The sequence below is a fragment of the Sminthopsis crassicaudata genome, chromosome 3 (assembly GCF_048593235.1).
Source record: "Sminthopsis crassicaudata isolate SCR6 chromosome 3, ASM4859323v1, whole genome shotgun sequence".
Taxonomy (NCBI): domain Eukaryota; kingdom Metazoa; phylum Chordata; class Mammalia; order Dasyuromorphia; family Dasyuridae; genus Sminthopsis; species Sminthopsis crassicaudata.
Window position 1 is genome coordinate 59,432,204 of NC_133619.1, and position 19,470 is coordinate 59,451,673.

Sequence of the window (19,470 nt, forward strand, 5' to 3'; positions counted from 1 at the left end):
TTCTTTTCCTGTTCCTGATAGGCTGCCTTTCATTGGCTAAAACTTTCCTCTAGGATTTTATTCAGATTATTCAGAAGGATGGTCAGGAATAAATACAACTACCCACATAATCCCCCAAACTGACTAATTACATGAAATGTTCTTTCTAGAACATCCCAAATGTTCAAAAGTGGAAAATTAAGTGAATAACTGATGTTGAGTACAGATTTTTAAATTGAGAAGGGGTTGTGAAATGCAACGGCCAGCACCCTAATTTGGTGATCACCTTTAGGTTTCTCTGCCTCTCACTACAGAGCAATATGAAAAATATTAAAAAGTTGAGAAGAATAATAGCTTCAATCCATACCTCTGGTGTGGTCACTTAAAACCATAAAACACACATCTGTGTGCTCATGAGTGTCTCAAATCTGAAGAAGCTATTGAAGCCTAAAAATAGATTCTGCAGAATACCAACATTTACTTAAAATAAGATTTAAATATTCTCATTCTGCACTCAGTCTGTGGGAAAGGAGAGATTTGGCAAGCTGGAGAGCTCGGTCTTGGCTCACCTAATTAAAATATAAAGGCTAACTTGCCTTGTGATCACTGGCTTTCGCCCTTGAACACAGAAATGAGATCACAGATTTTCACGAAGTAAAGGAGAGGCGGCTGGAGCTGCTGCTGCCTCTATCTCTCCCTAGCTCGAGCCTGAGTCCTGCATTACATCACTGGCGGCCAGCTCCCGCTGGGGTGGGAAGAGGAAGCGTCAAGGGGCGATTCCTAGACTGATTAGGATAAAGAAGGAAGAAGAAAAAGCAGAAGCAGGTTGGCGAAACTGGGGAGGGTGTGCCAGAGCGGAAAATAGGTAGCCCCCATCCCCTGTGCCACTGGAGCTCTCGCTCCTCCCGCACTCCACAGCCCCCCAAACAAAACCCAAACAACCCCTAGCAACCCGAGAGAGAGATGCGTTAAGAAGGAGGGGGTCACGAAAGAAAAGGGGGGACGGCGAAGAGGTACAGATCTCCTTCTCTCCCCCCCCCCATCTCAGCAGTGCATCCACAGAGAGGCGACAGCAGTCAAAGAGTTGTTTTTTTTTTTTTTTTTAAGGGGGGGGAGGTTAGATTTTTTTTCTGTACCGGGAGGTACATCAGCCGGCGGTGCTGGAGAAGCCAAGAGAAGGGGGAGGAAGGATCTCTCACCTTCCCCCCAGATGAGAAGATCATGCTATGGCAGAATTGGCGGCGACGACGGCCAGCAGCAGCAGCAGCAGAGGCGGCAGCGGGAGGCACGGGAGCAGCAGCAGCAGCAGCAGTAGTAGCAATAGCAGCGGCAATCCTGCAGCAGGGGCGGCGGCGGCGGCGGTAGCGGAGGGAGAGGGAGATGGAGAAGAGAGAGGAGGAAAAAGAGGGGGACAAGCGGCGGCGGCGGCCGTGAACCCGCAGGAGGAGGACTACGAGTGCAAGATCTGCTACAACTACTTCGACTTGGACCGGCGGGCCCCCAAGCTTCTGGAATGCCTGCACACCTTCTGCCAGGAGTGCCTGAGCCAGCTGCAAATCCGCGGGGCTGCCCAGCAGGAGCGCGAGCAGCAGCAGCAGCAGCAGCAGCGGCCACCCCCGGCCCCTCCGCCCTGGCGCCCAGGGCCAGCGGCGGCTGCCGAAGCCGGGGCTGGGCCCGCCAGTCCCGGTCCCAGCTCCTCGGGCCTCGGGGGGATCGCCTGCCCGGTGTGCCGCCACCGCACGGCCCTGCCCGACAGTCGCGTGCACAGCTTGCCCAACAACACTAAGTTCTCTGAGGCCTTTCCGCTCTACCTGCGCGCTGCGCAGGATCCGCTGCCCCAGGACAGCCTCCCCCCGCTGCCGCTTCAGCTGCCGCTGCCCCCACCCCGGCGCGCCGGGGGCTCCCAACCGCAGCACACCGCGCACGGCCCCCCTCACGCCCACCATCACCATCACCACCACGCCCATTCCCACCCGCCCCCGCCGCTCGGGCAGCGGGAGGAGCCGGCCGGGGGGGCGGCCGCGGCCCCGGCGCCCGTTCCGGCCCCGGCCCAGGCCCCGGTGCCCCTCGGCCGCGGCGGCCTCGGCTCCTCTGCCGGGCCCGCGGGAGGAGGCGGATACGAGAGCTGCCAGAACTGCAAGCGGGCAGCGCTGACGGCGGGCTGCGTGTGCGTGGTCTTCTCCTTCCTTTCCATGGTGGTGCTGCTCTTCACCGGCCTCATCTTCGTGAACCACTACGGCGGGGGCGGAGGCGGGGGCGGCGTGGCCCGGGACAGCCCCTGGTACCACACCCGGAGGCTCGCCGTCGCCGTCGCCCGTGGGGCCCATCTGCCTCTCGGTGGCCAGCATCCTGGCCTTGTTCTCTGTCGTGGTCACCTGGGTCATCTGCTGGCTCAAGTACCGACCCGAAGGGGCGGCCGGGGGCTCGGCGGCAGCAGCCACTGCTGGGGGCGGGGGCACCGGGGGAGCTGGGGGGGGAGGAGGAGGAGGAGGAGGCGCTGTCCCCCGGGGCCGGGCTGCGGCCACTGCTGGTAGCCGGAGGAACAACACGTAACTAACCAGCTGCTCGCTTCTGCTACCCCTCGGAATAGTCCTCCGAGGGTCTGGAAACCCCTCCCCACCCTTCCCAGCCATCCCCCAAAGGTTCAGAAGAAACCTGGCTTCCCACCTCCTCTTGTCACTTCCTTCACCTTTCCATCTCTTCTGAAGTAAGTCCACTGTCAGGGCGGGCAGTGCTGGCATGCATGCCCCCTCCCCTTCTGTTTTACCATCCTCAGCCCGGCTGGTGTTATTTACACTTCTACTCCGGGTGCCCCTTCCTACTCCACAGTATTTTTGAATGGGAACTTGATAGAGAATGAAGAACAGAATGACAGAAATCAAGGATGCTTGGGGAAATTCGCCCTTAGACTGTATAAAAAGGAACTCAGGCGTACAAGCGTTCACTGTCACACACACACACACACACACACACACACGTGCACGCACTAAGTCCTTCCTCACTTCCTCTCCGGTATCAGAGGAGTTAGAAAGTGGGAAGGGAAGTGACGCCCTTCGGGGCCATTTTTCCAGCTTCTGTGGCTATATGGATGGGTGGGCGGGCAAGGGTGATGTAGTGCTTACAATGGAAGAAATGGAGGAAGAATGAGGATAAAGGCCAGGGGGAAAAAAAAAGGTGAGGGTCAGACCTCTCAGCTCCTGGTCCTACTGGAATGTGAGCGTGTATGCAGTGTATATGAGTCGTAAAGCCCTGGGATGTGGGAAATGAGATTTTAGCTGAGCCAGGTAATAATCTTATGGGGCTCGGACCAGGCGCAGTAATTGGGTAGGTGGGCAGTGCGCGCGCGCCCCTAGGATGGTCTAAGAAAGGAAACCTATGCACCTAGCGGCCACACACAGCAGACTACGTTTCTCCACTGGTAACTCAGTATCTTCTGGAGAGCAGTGGAGTGCTGAAGTCCACGACTACACGAGTAATTAGTCTTGATGTTACTTAGGTGGACACAATTAGTTCAGCTACGGTAAGTGGACTTAAGAAGCCTAAAAGTACTCGTTACACTGGAACACAGCAACTTACTTTTGCCCCGACCTGGAAGATAATCAGACATAAAAACAGAGCGTGGTTAGTGTTCCATACACAGTCCCCATTCACTTTTCCTATTTACAATTTTAAACACTTGTCTTAAAGATATTAATAGAAAAATTGCTTTGTGTATTAAGTTTCTCAAAAGTGGATGGATAAGTAATGAGATTCCTCTTAATTTCCCATAGTCTTAAGCTAACCAACACGTTGGGGGCAAAAAAAAAGAGACAGAAATTTAGTCAATTGAGAAATAGACTCCCAGATCATAATAACTGATTCAAATGCTTAATAAAAGTAGAAACTTGCACAGTGCCAATATTAAAATGGTACTATTTCCATTGTTATGACAATTTTCCTTCTTAATTATCAAGAGTCTGGATTATAAATTTCTCAGCAAGAATAGTATTTAGAACACTATCTTGTGTTTGACTTTTGGATAGTTTTGATGTAATTAAGGATAAACTTCATATAGAGAGAGAATAAGAGGGCAAAAAGGTTTGCACGTATTCCTGATTTTATGACAACTTACTAAGATTAATTCCTGGTGTATGGAGGGAGGGAGAAGCTGAGGTACCTTGAAACCTGGATGTCCTTTAGAAAAAAGAAAAAAAAAACAAAATTGAAGGAACAATTAATCATTATAATACATATTATGTAGGAAAAGATTATTCCATGTTTCAGTATTTTGGAATGAGATGGGTTTTAATGCTTAACAATCAGAAGCTACAGATGGTAGTATGTTATTCTTTATGTATTTATGCAAGCTCTGTCTGCATGATATCCTGACCAGTATTCTATTAACAGACTTTTGAACATTGACATTTATCATAAGGATGCAATAATATAATGACAATGTAAGAGGAACAGGATAGCAATTGAAGACAGAATATAAATGTATTTAATGACACAGGATGTGTGCATTGTCCAAATAATCAACACCCTATAAACTATATTTATACAAAGATTCATTTTAATGAAACCTATTTGTTGGAAATGTTGCTCAAAGCTCTTTGTATGGGACTTATGTATTCCCCAAAAGTCCACATCCATTTTCTAATCTAGTATGTCATATGTTATCAAAAAGGAAAATGTTATCATGGGCATTTCATAGAATTTCCTTTTAATTCTTAGGAAGAAAATTGAAAAACAGTTTGGTTCTAATTCTTGGATTAAAGTACAGTTTACTCATTTACCATCCTTAAATTCAGTATCTTAAATACAATCATGTGAGGTCTGTTTATCCCTAGTACTTTGTTATTTCTAAATGCTACTTGAAAGCCTAAATTTCGTAGATTTTTTTTTTTTTGCATTGTCCATACATAAAATTATGTGAGAACACCTCTGTATTTATTTACATTTTGTTCTTTTATTTATTTATACATGTACCATTATTGCTCAGATTCTGGGTGCATTTATATCTGTTTATTTATTCATGTTCATCTATACCTAAATTTACTTTTATGTACTCTATGCATATGTGAAAACATATGTGTATGTAAACACACTGGAAAAGTTTACACTAGTTATCCCACTTCCTTAAACTAACAACCTGGAGGTTTATCAAAAGTTATTCTGAGACTGACCTCCTGGTTCTTCATTTGTACCTATTATATCTCCTCAAGCTTGATTCTTGTGAGACAGAAGACATGCTAATGAGGCTAAAATAGGTTATTTCAAAAATATTATACCTATATGTTCCAATTAAGCTTTAAAATGGCTGTACATAAGTTTAACAATATTTGTCTCCTTTCGGGGCTCATATATTTCTTATAGTGGCACATTATAGTGCAAATCTTTAATAAGATTAAATGTCCAAATTCAAGAGATTAGCATCCCCCACATTTTAGAAGGCATTGGATTTAGCTATCTTTGTTTGATTAGTGAGATATTAATCTCTACTTACCCTTCAGATGCAGGATAATGTGATGAGGACCATTCATTTTTATTTTCTGTTGATTTTATGATACTTTGGGAGGGTCCTTCTGGTCAGAAGAATATTGTAATATATGCTGATTAATTTTAAAGCCCTATGAGGCCATTTGACTTAGGTTCTCACTGAACTATCACTCATCAGTGACCCAGTGCCTAATACAGTGCCTTGCCCATAGTAGCAACTCAATAAACAGTTATTTAAGGAATGAATTGTGTGGAGGATTCCAAATGAATATAAATTGATTTTCTTCCTTTCTTTTGTAAAAAGAATCTACCTGGAAAAAATCTTCAAGAAAAATATTTGGGTCCCTTTACAGCAATTGAGTCAGCACTTTCAACAAGTCCCAGAAAACAAGTTTAGATTCATACTCTCTTGACAACCCCAAATTTTCTTGTGACTTTGGAAATGGCCAGCAATCAGAGGTTTCAAGTTAGTGATAGCAGTATGTAACTGAATCAGTCTAGGCTTTGCCTGAACAAAAATCACCAAGCTATATTTAGCACACCCACCATATAGGAAGCTGACATAACATATAGGAAAGAGCATTTGCCCAGATTTTAGGTGACTTAAATTTTTGTTCTAACTCTGTTTCTAACTATCTAATCTTGTGACCTTGAACAAGCAATTTAAACAATCTCTGCCTCAATTTCCTCATTTTTAAAATGAAGAAAATAAGTACTAGCTTGTCCCTACCTCAAAAGGTTAAAGGTTTATAAAAATAACCATGGAAAACCATTTGAGTTTTTAAAAAATGAGTTACAATAAAAACCAAAGGTATTATTATTATATTACATAAAAAGACAGGAGCCACTAGAAAGAAAAAAGGACCTTTTCATTTCTTCATTTCAGACAAAGGAATTTCAAAAAGGTCATAATTCCAGCTCCTTGTTTTTAAGCACCACAGAATTTGACACCCCTATGTAATATAGTACTTGTCGATATGTTTCACATAGAACATTTCTGGACATATACCAACATTTGTTGTTAAGACATTTCATTATGTTTCATCTATCAATCACTGACATTTCCACTTCGTTATCTAATGATGACGCTGTTTGCATTGCACTAATAATTTCATAATTCATGGAAAGATGGACTTAGAGTTTGGAAGATACTTTAGAGATCAATTTGCATGAATAAATGCTTCTAATACTTCGTTCCTACTCATATCTTCTAAATCATTTCATTCTCTTAGTGGATATTTACATTTTAAATTTCCTATATCCTCTAAAGACAGTTCAGTTCATATATCAATTGAGATAGAGATATATCCTCTGCTGAATATGCATTAATAGTTTGTCTTTGAAGCCAAAGATTTTTTTTAAATTTGGACTTTTTTAAAAGGATACATGTTTTGTTTCCAAGAGACATATATAATGAAGTAGCCCTAAAGTCAATTTTAAGTTTGTGTCTAAAATACTTGTGCATCTTTCTGCTGTTATATTAATTAATCATTTTTCCATCTAAGAAACATATGGATATCTAAAGATCACATCACTTGATCACAGAGATGTTTGAATTACAAACAGTTTCCTGTTCCTTATTACTACTTAAATGATCCAAGGAGAAACTAATTTATTTCTATGTTGTTGTTTAATCTTGTCCAATTCTTTGTGATCTTAAAGACCTCTGTCCTTAGGGTTTTCTTGGCAAAGATACTGAAGTACTTTGCCATTTCCTTCTCCAGTGGAAAACAGATGTTAAGTGAATCACACAGCTAGAAAGTTTCTGGAGTTGAATTTGAATTCAGATCTTCAGAAAGATCTATTATTTCAAGCACTACCTTATTAATAAACATTTCAGCCTCAAAAAAATTGATAGTCCAAATTCCAAGAATATTCCATCCATCAGAGGGGTGGTGTCCACAAATTTTTTAGAATGTAAATAAAGTTTGATCATCTTTTGTTGAAGTGGGAGTAAAGGAGGGAAGTGCTATAGATTTTGGAAGTGCAGGTTGAAACAGATAATGGAGAGCAAAGGAGAGGAAGTGGTAGGAAATGTGAGAGAGGAAATCATTTAGAAAGCATTCTGTCTGTTCCGTCATTTTTGCAAATTTCAACTGTCCTATTTCATGAAATTCGAAAGCAAGCTGCCAAATACAAAAAAAAAAAAAAAAAGCAGCATTTGATTTCCCTAGAAAAAGGGGGGGAAAAAACCTTTTTTGGTTTCAACAGCTATGAGTACAAAAATTCTATTTATCAGCATGTGCTTTCTTAATAAATATATCTTTTTGCCTTCTGGCCACAATGAGTATTTTCCATTTCATGTGAAGTATAAATTTCTGTAGTTTATATTCACAAATATAAGTATATATTATAAAATAATGTTGAGTAAAATTTAAGTGATGGAAAATCTAGAGACAGATCCCATAATATAAGATCCTAATGACTTTGAGTTGAATCAATCACTACCACCACTACCACAGAGACCAAGGCAAAGTTTCTACTGAGGAAATGAAGAATATATGAATTTCTAGTTTTTAGTGAACTCTGCATAGGACATCACTTCCTCTAAGGTTAGCCTTAAACATTTTCCAGAACAAAGGTTTATTCCTTTTCATTCAGTGGTGACCCTTGGAGTCTCTCCTAATTCTTACAGAACTTGATAAGCTTTCTTAAGAGACTGATTGAGGGATGACAGTGAGAATTCTGGGTTTGTTTGCTTCCATTTGTTTTACTTGGCACAGTATGACTAAATGAAAACCTAATATCTCAATAGTATTAAATATTTGAGTAAACATTGTAATAAAAAGACATTGTTTTGCCTTCTAATTAAAAGCAGTGCACATATTTGTGAGAAATGGGTCTAGAACTGTTTCTTTGAGAAATGGTTGCTTGGGTACTTCATTCTTAATGTCTTGTTTGATTAACATGGATCTCTCTCTCTCTCTCTCTCTCTCTCTCTCTCTCTCTCTCTCTCTCTCTCTCTCTCTCTCTCTCTCTCTCTCTCTCTCTTTGTGGTAGAATCAAAGTATTTTGAATTTGAATCAGGGGACTGAAGTTTAAGTCATTCCTTCCAGCTGTATATCTATGATCCTTAAACAAAGTTAATTTAGTGCTTAAATGATCCCAAATGAGTGGTTTCTAGATGCCTTGTTTGTCTCTATGACAAGACATTCAGCGATATGACATTTCTCTATGTATCTGTCTCACAGGTAACTCTAACATGAATGTGTTTGCCTGTATATATTTTACAATATAATTAGTTAAGGTATTTAAAATATATGGTTTCCATGGAAGGTATTAAATTCTTTTTAAAAGTTTCCCCCCCCTTCCAAACCCTGCCTTAGTAATTAATTACATGCTATTTGTTCTAGGTATAAATAGATTTACACTCAGTGGTGTCTGCTAGAAATCCATGGAGAATTTCATTAGCATGGAAATGAACACTGCTGATTGCTTTCTAAGGTCTTTACTATCTTCTTAATGAACTCAGAAGTGTGCCTTTATATTGCAGGTATTGCAAGGTAAACAGGATGATGGAAGTGAGAAGGGGAGAAGAGTGGAAGGGGAAGGGAGAGAGAATTCTACATAGCCCCAAATCAGGAAGCACTCTTTAAAAACAATTACTCCTAAACTCAGGACTCCAGAATTTAGTGACTTGGAAATCTAGGATCTGGGGAGAGACCCCAACACTGTACATCCTCTGTCATGGATCCAATTTATCTCTAGATTCTCAGAGATCCTTCACATGGGAAAGGAGCTAGCTGTTTTGCCAATCACCCTAAGCCTCTTAGAAAAATAGATAGAAAAGCATTAAACTAGGTTGCAAAAATTTGCTTTCTCCTGGACTTATAGACATTATAGGAGTTCTAATCCAAACTAGTGAAGCCAATGGTTTCCAAAGATCATAAAAAAAATTTTTTTATAATTGAAGATGATTGTAATTTAAAAGATGTAAATTTTTCCCCACCCAAGTTTATTAATCCCTCAAAAATCTAAAAATGGAGCTCTTCAGAGTCCATGAACCCCAAATTAAGACTCCTTGAATTGAACTTTAGAGTTTTTTTGTCTAACCATTTTATCAATTATTCAATAAATCTATAATTATTTCTCAAATTCCTATTGTGTGCTAAATACTGATGGCAAAAAGACAAAGTGAAATAATTTCTTCCTCCAAGGAACCCACATTCTGTAGGGGAATTCATATTTATACATACATCTATGTAGATATAGATTATATATACTTCTATACACTCATATAAATCTATATTCACATATACATCTATATATGTATACATACATACATATAAATAGATAAAAAGTAAATACAAGGGAGTCACTAATATATGGGAGGAATCAAGAAAGGCCTCACATAGGAAGTGTCACTTGATCTGATTTTTAATGAAATCTAGACAGGGGAAAACTGACTTCCAGAAAAATGTAGTGATTTGCATTTAGGTGATCTGATTGGCCATTTAAATGCAGTTTGAGCTCCATCCATTCTACTAGACTGCCTTTCCTTTAAAGTATAGACGTTTACCTTGCTCCAGAAATGAATTCCTGCTTTTTTTACCCCCTAAGAAGGAAGCCAAAAGGAAGAAGACAGTGCCAGAAATTCAACTGGCAAAGATTTTGAAAAAAATCAGATCATAGTGAAGCTAATAGTCCAGGCTAAACCTAAAAAAGAAACAGAAAAAAAGGGAGCTGAAACCTGGATAAATACTTAATAATAAGAATAATAAACTGACATATACCTAATGCTTTAAAGGTGGCAACATGCTTTATATAAATTGTCTTGTTTCAAATGAAAGATTTGTCACATTCATAAGTTACATTGTTTTGTTTTGTTTTAACACTGTATTTTATAAATCAGAAAGAATGAAAGAGGGCCACTCTTGAATGTTGAAAAACTGGAACTGCCTCTGACATATAGTAGCTGTGTATTCCTCATCAAGTCATTTAACTTCTCAATGTTCTAGGCAATTAAGACTAAGTTGAAGACTTAGAAGATTGAAGAGGGAATTTTCTCATCCTGGAATTCCTTATAGCAACAAAATCAGTCTTTAGCCCCTGTCTTATAAATCCATGTAACTTTTCCATTGAATTCTAATCTTTCAAAACTCAGTTTCTTAAGAGGGAAGTCTGATAATGCTTCTTGGGAAAGCAGGCCACTTAATGAGGAGAACTTCATCCATCATTTATAACTTTCTGTTATTTGTATTTGAAAGTTATTTTCTCCATAAAGTTTAGTTATCATGAGGATAATATTTCTTCTAACTTGTTATTAGATCTTTAGAGGAGCTTTGGGTTAAAATGTGTTTTGAATCACTCTCCTATTTCCATGAATAATCTTGGTCAATACCTTTGTTTTTACTTTCTCTCCATTTAAAAATTAGTGATGACAAAAATATGCACATATATACATATGTGGGTATAATAAATACACATATATATGTAGAGATAGAGAAACATGTGTACACACACACACACACACACACATACACACACACACACACACACAGAGAAAGGGAGACAGAGAGCAATTGAGAAGTTTCCCTTTCATTCTTCCATCAAGAAATGCAATCACACATTCTCTCTCTCTGTCTCTCTCTCTCTCTCTCTCTCTCTCACACACACACACACACACACACACACACATACACCACAGAGCTCTGGTTGCATAGAAGCAAGAGAGACTGAGGCAATGTTTAAAGAATCAGATACTTTATAATCAACAGCATCAGCAAATCTGTCCTTTTCAATTTTAATCCCTGTGAAATCCAGTACACAGCCCTCAAAATCAAGAACCCACCCAGTTTTACACAATTTTTGTCTATTTCTAGTGATTTTCCTTTCAGGCCAAAGGCAGAAGGTGTGTCATCTGACATGTTTTAGTTAGACTTGTGTTTAGCAAGCACTTTAAGGAATTTGCCTCATTGAATTTCAATGTTGCTGTTCTTCATGATCAGCAGAGAAGAACAAATGGTCCTTGATTTTCCACTTGGAGAGGCCAGGGTTTTTTGCTCATCTTTGGTCTATTTCATCATTAATATATTTTCCAGTACCTGATCTACCCTCTTCTTTCTTTAACCTTAAAAATTACCTTCCAGTAAATAGAAACAGAATACTGCATAGTGAGCATGATTAATCCATATTAGCTGATTGATCCAAAGATAACCCTTGTTTAACACAACCAAAATTTGATACTCCTCTAAGTAGATATCCACTTGAAGATATTATAGAAGGATCAAATGGATCTTAAAGAATGGAAGAGATCTTGAAGATAATCTAGTATATTCACAGAAAAAATAGAGAAATGAATGATTTCTCAAAGACAAAAAATGTAACTACATTAAAAAAAAATAGCAACCTCCCCCCAAAAAACAAACAAACAAAAAAACCCAACCTGACATTGGAGGTGGAAAATGGCTGTTTACAAGAAGGAAAGATCCTCTTGAATTAATTTCCTAAAGCACTGTACAGGCCATAGTGAGCTAGCTTTAGCCTGTGTTTCTAGATTTAAGTGTTGCCTCTAATATATACTGGCTGTGCAAAAAAGATGCTGAAGAACCTTGGAGTAATGGCACAGGAAGACAAAACATCAGAATTTTTACTCTGTTATAGCTTTAATTCAAGTGTGGCTAATTAAAAACAAACAAGCAAAGGAAGCCTGAATATGAAAATTTTGCTAAGATTTTATCCTTCTGTTTTTGCATTTCTGGACACCAAATATCTGTAAGAGGAGCAGAGACTAGAGGTAGCCAGGTAGTATGGTAATAAGAGTGCTGGGCCAGGAATTGAAAATGCTCTTCTTCCTGAGTTCAAAGCCACCCTCTGATGTTTTTCAGCTATGTGAAACATGCAAGTCATTTATGTCTTGTATGTCTCAATTTCCTTGTCTGTAAAGTGAGCTGGAGAAAGAAATGGTTTGCAATTCCACTCCAGTGTCTTTTCTAAGAAAACCATAAATGGGGTCATGAAGACATGAGTGAAAAATGATATAACAAAATATTTAGATCTGGGTATGAGGCTTTTTAATTTGGATATTTTAAGGATAATCTTCTTTGGCAAAGAACACCCTATAGTCTGGGTCCACAGATTCTTTTCAAATGGCAGAAATTTGTCAATCCAGAAGTAGTCTGCTCAGTCAGCCAGACCATAGTCACAAAGAGAGGCACACCTCAGTGACTGAATACCCAAAGATTGAACTATGGGGATATATGCATCATTATATAGCTATATGAGAGGAGGGGATTGCTGCAGCTACTGTAACACATTCCCAATAATAACTTTCCCTCTCTTTATGTTATGTGTGTGAGGCTAATTTTCATTCACCCTTTTAAGAAGTTGGATTAGAAACTAGTGAAACCAGAGAAAACTTTGAAAATCATTGTGTTACTCTCCACTATTGGATTTGAATTTAACTTAAAAACATAATTGCAAATCTATATGCAACTTGTAAATAGACTTACATGTCACCATCAATGCAGATCTATATACCAGGGAGAGGGGGGATTTTTTCTGGCATAGAAAATATCTGTGTCTAAAAATGATATATGTGTGTGTGACACATTCCATTTGTTCTGTTCCCTTGCTGTTGTCTTCCTTACCTATTCCTGATCCCAACTTGCTTTCTATTCCTCTTGTTTTCTCTTTCCTCTACTAATTTATTCTATCAGACCTGTGTAACTACCTTGAATGCATTTCTTTATGATTTTTCCATTTTATTTCCACCAAAGCTCTTTTTTTCCCCCCGAATCACAATCCTGTGTTTGTTGATCCTGTTTTTTGCCTTTCTTTGAATCCCCAGTACTTGTCCGTGCTCAACACAGGGTAAGCATTGAATAAATACTTGTTCCTTGACTATTGCTACTCCTTTCTGATAAGTTTGAATTGGCAATTCTAGTTCATACAAAAAAAAAAAGAAAAAGAAAAAGAAAAGAAAAAGAAAAAGCAAATCATCATTAAAGTTCCAGTGAATCCTGACCCAGTTTCTCCCTCTGATTAAGATTAGTATTGGATTCTGCATTCTGCCTTTTGCCTACTTCAAATATAAGAACAACTCTGAAGAAGCAGCAAGATTACTAAATAAAACTATGTGAATCTACAATGTTTTACATAAATATTTGTCTTTTGAGAGAGCAATTGAATGTAGTTTACCTGATGCAAACTAACCTGCTTGCTTAGCTGTTCTTTCACCAGCTAATAATAACAATAATGTTGTTTTTCTAAATATGCCCTTCCATTCATGCCCAAACACTGCCTTGACTTTCTTTTCTCTTCTTCAACCCATGAGGCATCTCTCTAGCTGTCAAGGGAAAATGAAATAAATGTGTTGAACTCTTCTCTTGAGGAAACCTTGGTTCAAATCTGAAAGGAAAGACACTTGTCAAAAGAGATGAATTTAGAATTCCAGCTTTGCCAGGTGTGATCCCTGAGCAAATCACCTTCCCAGAGCTTTAATTTCATCATCTGCAAAACATGGAAGACAGTATTTATGCCACATAGCAAAATTGTTCAAATTAACATGCAAATCAACATTTAAACATTATTATAATGCTAACAGTACTTAAGAATGTATTATAAAGCTTTTGCTAAGCATTATCTATTAGGGAGAAGTGGTTTCTGGAGTCTGAATTTGGAATTCTGTTAGCATAAAGAAGTCCCAATATGGAAATTCCCTTTATCAATGTAGTCCTGCTGTTCACTGTTCTGTAACTTGAGACTCAGAGAAATTATTTACCACAATCAGTATGTGTCAGAGGAAAGACTGGAGCCTAGATCTCTCTGTGTCTCTTTTTCTCTATCTGTGTCTCTTTCTCTGTAAGTCTGTGCCTGTCTCTTTGTGTCTGTCTGTTTGTCTCTGTCTCCCTGTCTTGGTCTCTTTGCATGTCTCTACCTCTTGCTTTCTGTCCCTCTGATCTCTGTCTCTGTCTGTCTGACTGTCTGTCTACCCTTTGCATTTCCCTCCATTTCACAAATGCTTTCCACACAACATTCTTCCTATTCCCACCCAGCTCTTTTTAATTTTACAGCAATTTCCCCTATAATTTGTCAAATCGGCCATTCTAGTCAACTTCTGCTCTTTTAGCTGAGAAACATCTTCTTTTCTCCTCTTTCTCAGCATATCTGGGCCATTAAAGATACCCCATTTCATATCTATGGTCTCACTATAGATCCAGGCAACACTTGTTAGCCTTTTTAATCCCTGGTCTCTATATGTAACTAAAATTATTATTTTTCTAAGGATTGAAGTATGAGATAACATTTCTCTGAGTGAATGCAGACTATTATAATTATCATACAAATTAATCCAGCACAGGAATTATTAACCTAGGGTCCCTGAATTTGTTTTAAAGTATTTTGATAATTGCATTTCAATGTAATTAACTTCCTTTGAAATCCTTTGTAGTTTATCATATGCACTTAAAACATGATATTAAGAAGTCCACAGTTTCACCCAGAAGTCAAAGAGATCTGTGACACAGAAAAGAATGTAAACCTCATGGCAGTGTTGGCACTTTAGAATGGTTGTGATCCTATTTACCAATTATATTAAATTGAGCTCTTTTTGGATTTCAGAAACCTCATTGTGATATGACAAGTCTAGTATAACAAAAGTTGATCAAGAGAATCAGGAGAGAAATCAATATGCTTCATAATGTAATTTACAATAACCAAAGTGGTGTATTTTACTATGAATTTGTGTATTATTGTTAACAACCAATTTTATGTCTATTTATTGATATAAATGTTGATGAACCTAATAATATTCCATGATTGCTTTGCTCTGTGGCATTAAAACATTTCTAAGAGGAGAGGATAGTGCTTTCATTAACTACTAAGTTTTCAAAAAGAAAGAGATTTTAGATATGTGTGTATGTATATATATACATAACTATATGGATGGATGGATGGATAGATAGATAGATAGATTTAGGATGTTCTTAAAGGAGAAGTAGTATCATAGAAATGAAAATTCCAGTGGATAGCCTGTGATACAAAAAGCAGTCAAAGGACAGATCTGAGTAGATGTTGCTGTAGAACGCTCCCTGCTGGCCAGCAAGTAAAAAGGACTTCATTTTCATTCCCTTTTAGTTCTTAAATTCCTTTCCTAATCTTTCATACTTTTTGGATTAGGGAGTGGACTGAATGGAAGAGAAGGGGAGAAAGGAGTTAAGAGATTCTTCATGGTTCCCTCCATTCAAAGGTAAATGAGGTTTTCCAAAGGTAAAAAGAGAAAGGGAGAGATCATCCCTGGTGCATAGGATCAAAGTAGGAAAGAACCTTACAGAGTCGTTGATTCTTACCAGGTGGTAGAATAGTGAACTGCACTCAGGTCCTCAGAGTCTGCTACATTACAGATTCTCTAGACATATCAACTTTATACTTGGGAATCAGAGTGAGACTAAGGCCATGAAACAGGCAGATGCTCATAATGACAAAGGTCTGAACTATGCAAGTGGCATATCAGACACACAAAAAGAGTGATTCTGGGAAAGAACTCTATTTGTTCATATCACAGTTGATAAGAGGACAGAATCTGTCTTGCAAACTTAAATTCAATAAGTTGAGTACCATACGAATGAATGAATGGATGACTATAAAGCATTAAACCTTGGTAAAGGGGGTGAGAATACAAATTTTAAAAATTAGACAGTCCTTGCTTTGAAGGAATTCACTTTCTAATTTGGAAGATAACATATACAGGTCTCAGCTATAAATCAGATGGAAAGGTCCATAGTCCTTAAAGTGCAAGGGCAAAGCAGTTGTTAATGCCTTTTTACATCAGTGTTTGTTTGACAAATCACTTCCTATCTGAGTTTTATTATCAGTAAAATAAGGAGTTGAATTAGATAATGTCTAAAGTCTCTTCTAGGACTTAATCCCATGATTCTCTTTGAACATCTGATAAGCAAAGTTATTCCTAACAGCAAAGAATCAATAAGACAATTCCTTGCCTCCCCATATTATTCAATTGTCAACATAGACATTGCATTTTGGGAAGAGGGGGAGGGAAACTCTCTTATTTAGAGAACTAGTATATGTGGTAGAACCAAAGACTTAAAACTGTAAATGACCCATACAGTCATTTTCTCCATTCCCTTTGTTTTATGGATGAGAAAACTGAGGCCCAGGGAGATTGTGACCAAGGTCAATAGCATAGATCACAGCATGAGAAAGTCTAACTCTTTCTATAGCAAGTTCTTTGTTCCCTCTGCCTAGTCAAGTCCAATTTGTCTCCTAGAATGGGAGGTGATATAAGACCACCATATTTTGATACTGGAATCTTGTTTGAACTAATCTCAGCTATTTATATCCCAGAGAAATCTCTGCAAAAACAAATAAACAAACTCCACAGATTAAGAAACTGAGATACTCTTATTGCTCACTCTGTTCTTCAGACACATGGGGGAAGAAGTATAAGCAAAGAGGAAGTAGGATCAGGAAACCAGAATCTGGTTTCTCAGCCTTGACTAGACCATAAGACCCTGAGGGAAGGGTCTTCTGTCAATCTTTGGATAATCCTTGACTCTTGACAGGTATTTAATAAATGTTTGCTGAATTGAATTGTATTGAACTAGAAATAACTTTGGCTTCAGTTTATCTGTTATATGTACTTCCTTGAGCTTTAAAAAAAAAATTATATAACACAATAATGTTTCTTTAAAGAGGAGATCCAACTAAGGCCCCACTGGAGTGTCTAATCCTGTCATGGGGTCTACTACCTGAGTAAGGCTTTGAGCTATGCACAGTGTGTTTATTGTCCAAGGACCTGCTTAGCTACATTTGGAGAGACTTGTCACTATTTTAATTTAAGAAGAACCTTTATTAAACGAGTCACGATTTGGGTGAGTGTAAAGAACACTCAAACAATAAATCAGAAATCTTTCAACAAACTTCATCAAATAGTTTTTGAACCTTTTCCTCTTCCTCCATCTCTTTTCTTTTTTTCCCCCCTATTGTTTTCTTGCTTGCTTTCTACAAGGTTCAGATTGAAAAATCTCCGGGATGTTAATACTCTTAATGTTTCCGGCTATTTCCTTTTACATATCGTGGTTCCGAAGAAATCGCCTAATCCCGCTTTCCACAGGAGATTGCCTGCATGTGCCCCTGGCATTGCTGGGTCCTGATTTGTGGGCCTCAAAGTCCCTGCAGGGCAGAGTCCCGCCTTTCCTTTAGGGGTTGTGCCTTGGGTTGTCAGAACGTTTAGTGAGTAAATCCAGCAGCTCAAATACAGACACCGACCCACGGAAAAGCTGCCTCCCAAGTTTAATTGCCGGATTCGATTTCTTGCGGAATCGCTTTTGATGTCGGGAAAATCTCTTTAGAGGGTATTTATTTGTTGGAACGTCCACCCCAAAGGCAGAGATGGGGAATGGGGGAAGAAAAGAGAGGTGGGGGTGGGGTGAGGCTTGAGAGAAAAGGTTGTGTATGTGGTGAGGGGAAATAAGGGAATGAAGATAGGAGTCTGGGGATGAAACTAGCTTCTTTGGTTTGAGCATGCCCTTCAGGGATTCATTCCTCCTCTGGACTAAGGTCCCGATTCCAGACTTTGGAATTTCCTTAAGGAGAAAGGTAGGGTACACTATAGCTCTGCACCCAAACTTTTCTCCCCGCCAGCTCAATAAAATGGAGAACTCTACACCTAAGCTCCTTGCAGGAACTACATGCATTTACGCATGGACTTGTGGAGAAACAATTCCTTACTAAGAATTTGGGAAACTTACGCTGACCTTGAATTACGGGTAAGAGAGAAAGAAAGAAATCAGTTACTGATTTCTGATTCCTGATTCCTGAGTCAAGAGAAACCCAATCATTCGCTCATCTCAGTTCTGAGGGGAGCTCACCCACGCAAGCCAATACACACGCACGATGCTGATCTTTAGATTTAGAGAATTCATTTCAGTGGCTATAATTAAACTAACGGGCAACATTTCTATGCGGCTACTCTGGGTATATAATAAAGCTACTGACTGTACTACAATATTTCGGAGGGGAGAGCTTTCCTGGGACCATCTATCTTGTCCTTCTTCCATCTATTTCTCCGGCTTAGTTCGGGAAGCGAATAGGGGTGAAATCCTCTACCGGGAGAGAAAGCATACTGGGAGACCTCTAATTTGGGGATAGAAGGACCATTTCTCTTTCCCAGCTGTGTCTAAGCAATTCAGTTTCCATCAAATCTGAGCTCCATGGGAACAGAGAGGGAGGGAGTAGAAGAAGTTAACTGTCTCTCCGGGCAAGTTAAAGAAAGAACTAGTGCGTTGGGGCATTTAGCTTCACTGGGGTTATAAGTATAACTCCCTCTCAACTCTCCCCCCTCCCCCAAAACACCCATACCATTGTTTGAGAATTGTTGAAAACTTAGCAAGACAGTATACATGGTAGGATAGAATGTAAGTTCTCTGAGGACAGAAAATGTTATGTTTTATCTTGAAATTTTCAGTCTACCCAATATGACTCAGTGGCAATTTAAAATGCTTAAATGAATGAATGCATCTATGAATAAATGAATGGAAAAGTCCTAATCCTAGATTTTCTCTTGGTCCAAAACTATAGAATTAAAATAAAGCTCAGAGTTAAAGAGGACAAAAAAATCCTGCGTTTGACAAAGGATAATAATGTGCCTGGTATCTGGCAAAAAATCTGGCAAAAATCTTTTTCTATACCCAGAACCCAAAGAGGAATCTCAGTGATGGCCCGTAGAACTTTCGTTTTTAGCATGATTGATGCTATCAGCGCCATTAAGGGCTATCATCGCAATTAAGAGCTACATAATTAATAAAGATTACACCCATTATATTTAAACTTCACCCTTAATTAATTTGGCGGGTGGGTGAGGGGATTTACGAGATCTCCCAGACTCATTTGCATTTGGAAAATTCCACCAGCATTGCTGCATTAGTGTCACAGAAGCCATAGCCAGGCGTCAAGACTCCAGATTAATTGGCTTAAATTGAGCTGTGGGCAAGTCTTCCATCCTCTGTGTCTGTCCCTTTTCCTAAGTCAGTATCCCTTCGTAGGGGAAACTCG

At 39.3% G+C, this 19,470-nt stretch overlaps 1 protein-coding gene across 1 annotated transcript; it reads left to right on the plus strand.

The window, feature by feature from the left end:
* The first annotated feature begins 615 nt into the window (after window positions 1–615).
* RNF228 (ring finger protein 228) lies at window positions 616–8,449 on the plus strand. Its single transcript, XM_074298625.1, is given in 2 exon segments — window positions 616–2,237; window positions 2,239–8,449. Coding segments are annotated over 2 exon segments (1,326 nt in total). The 5' UTR covers window positions 616–1,205; the 3' UTR covers window positions 2,533–8,449.
* Window positions 8,450–19,470: the final 11,021 nt, after the last annotated feature.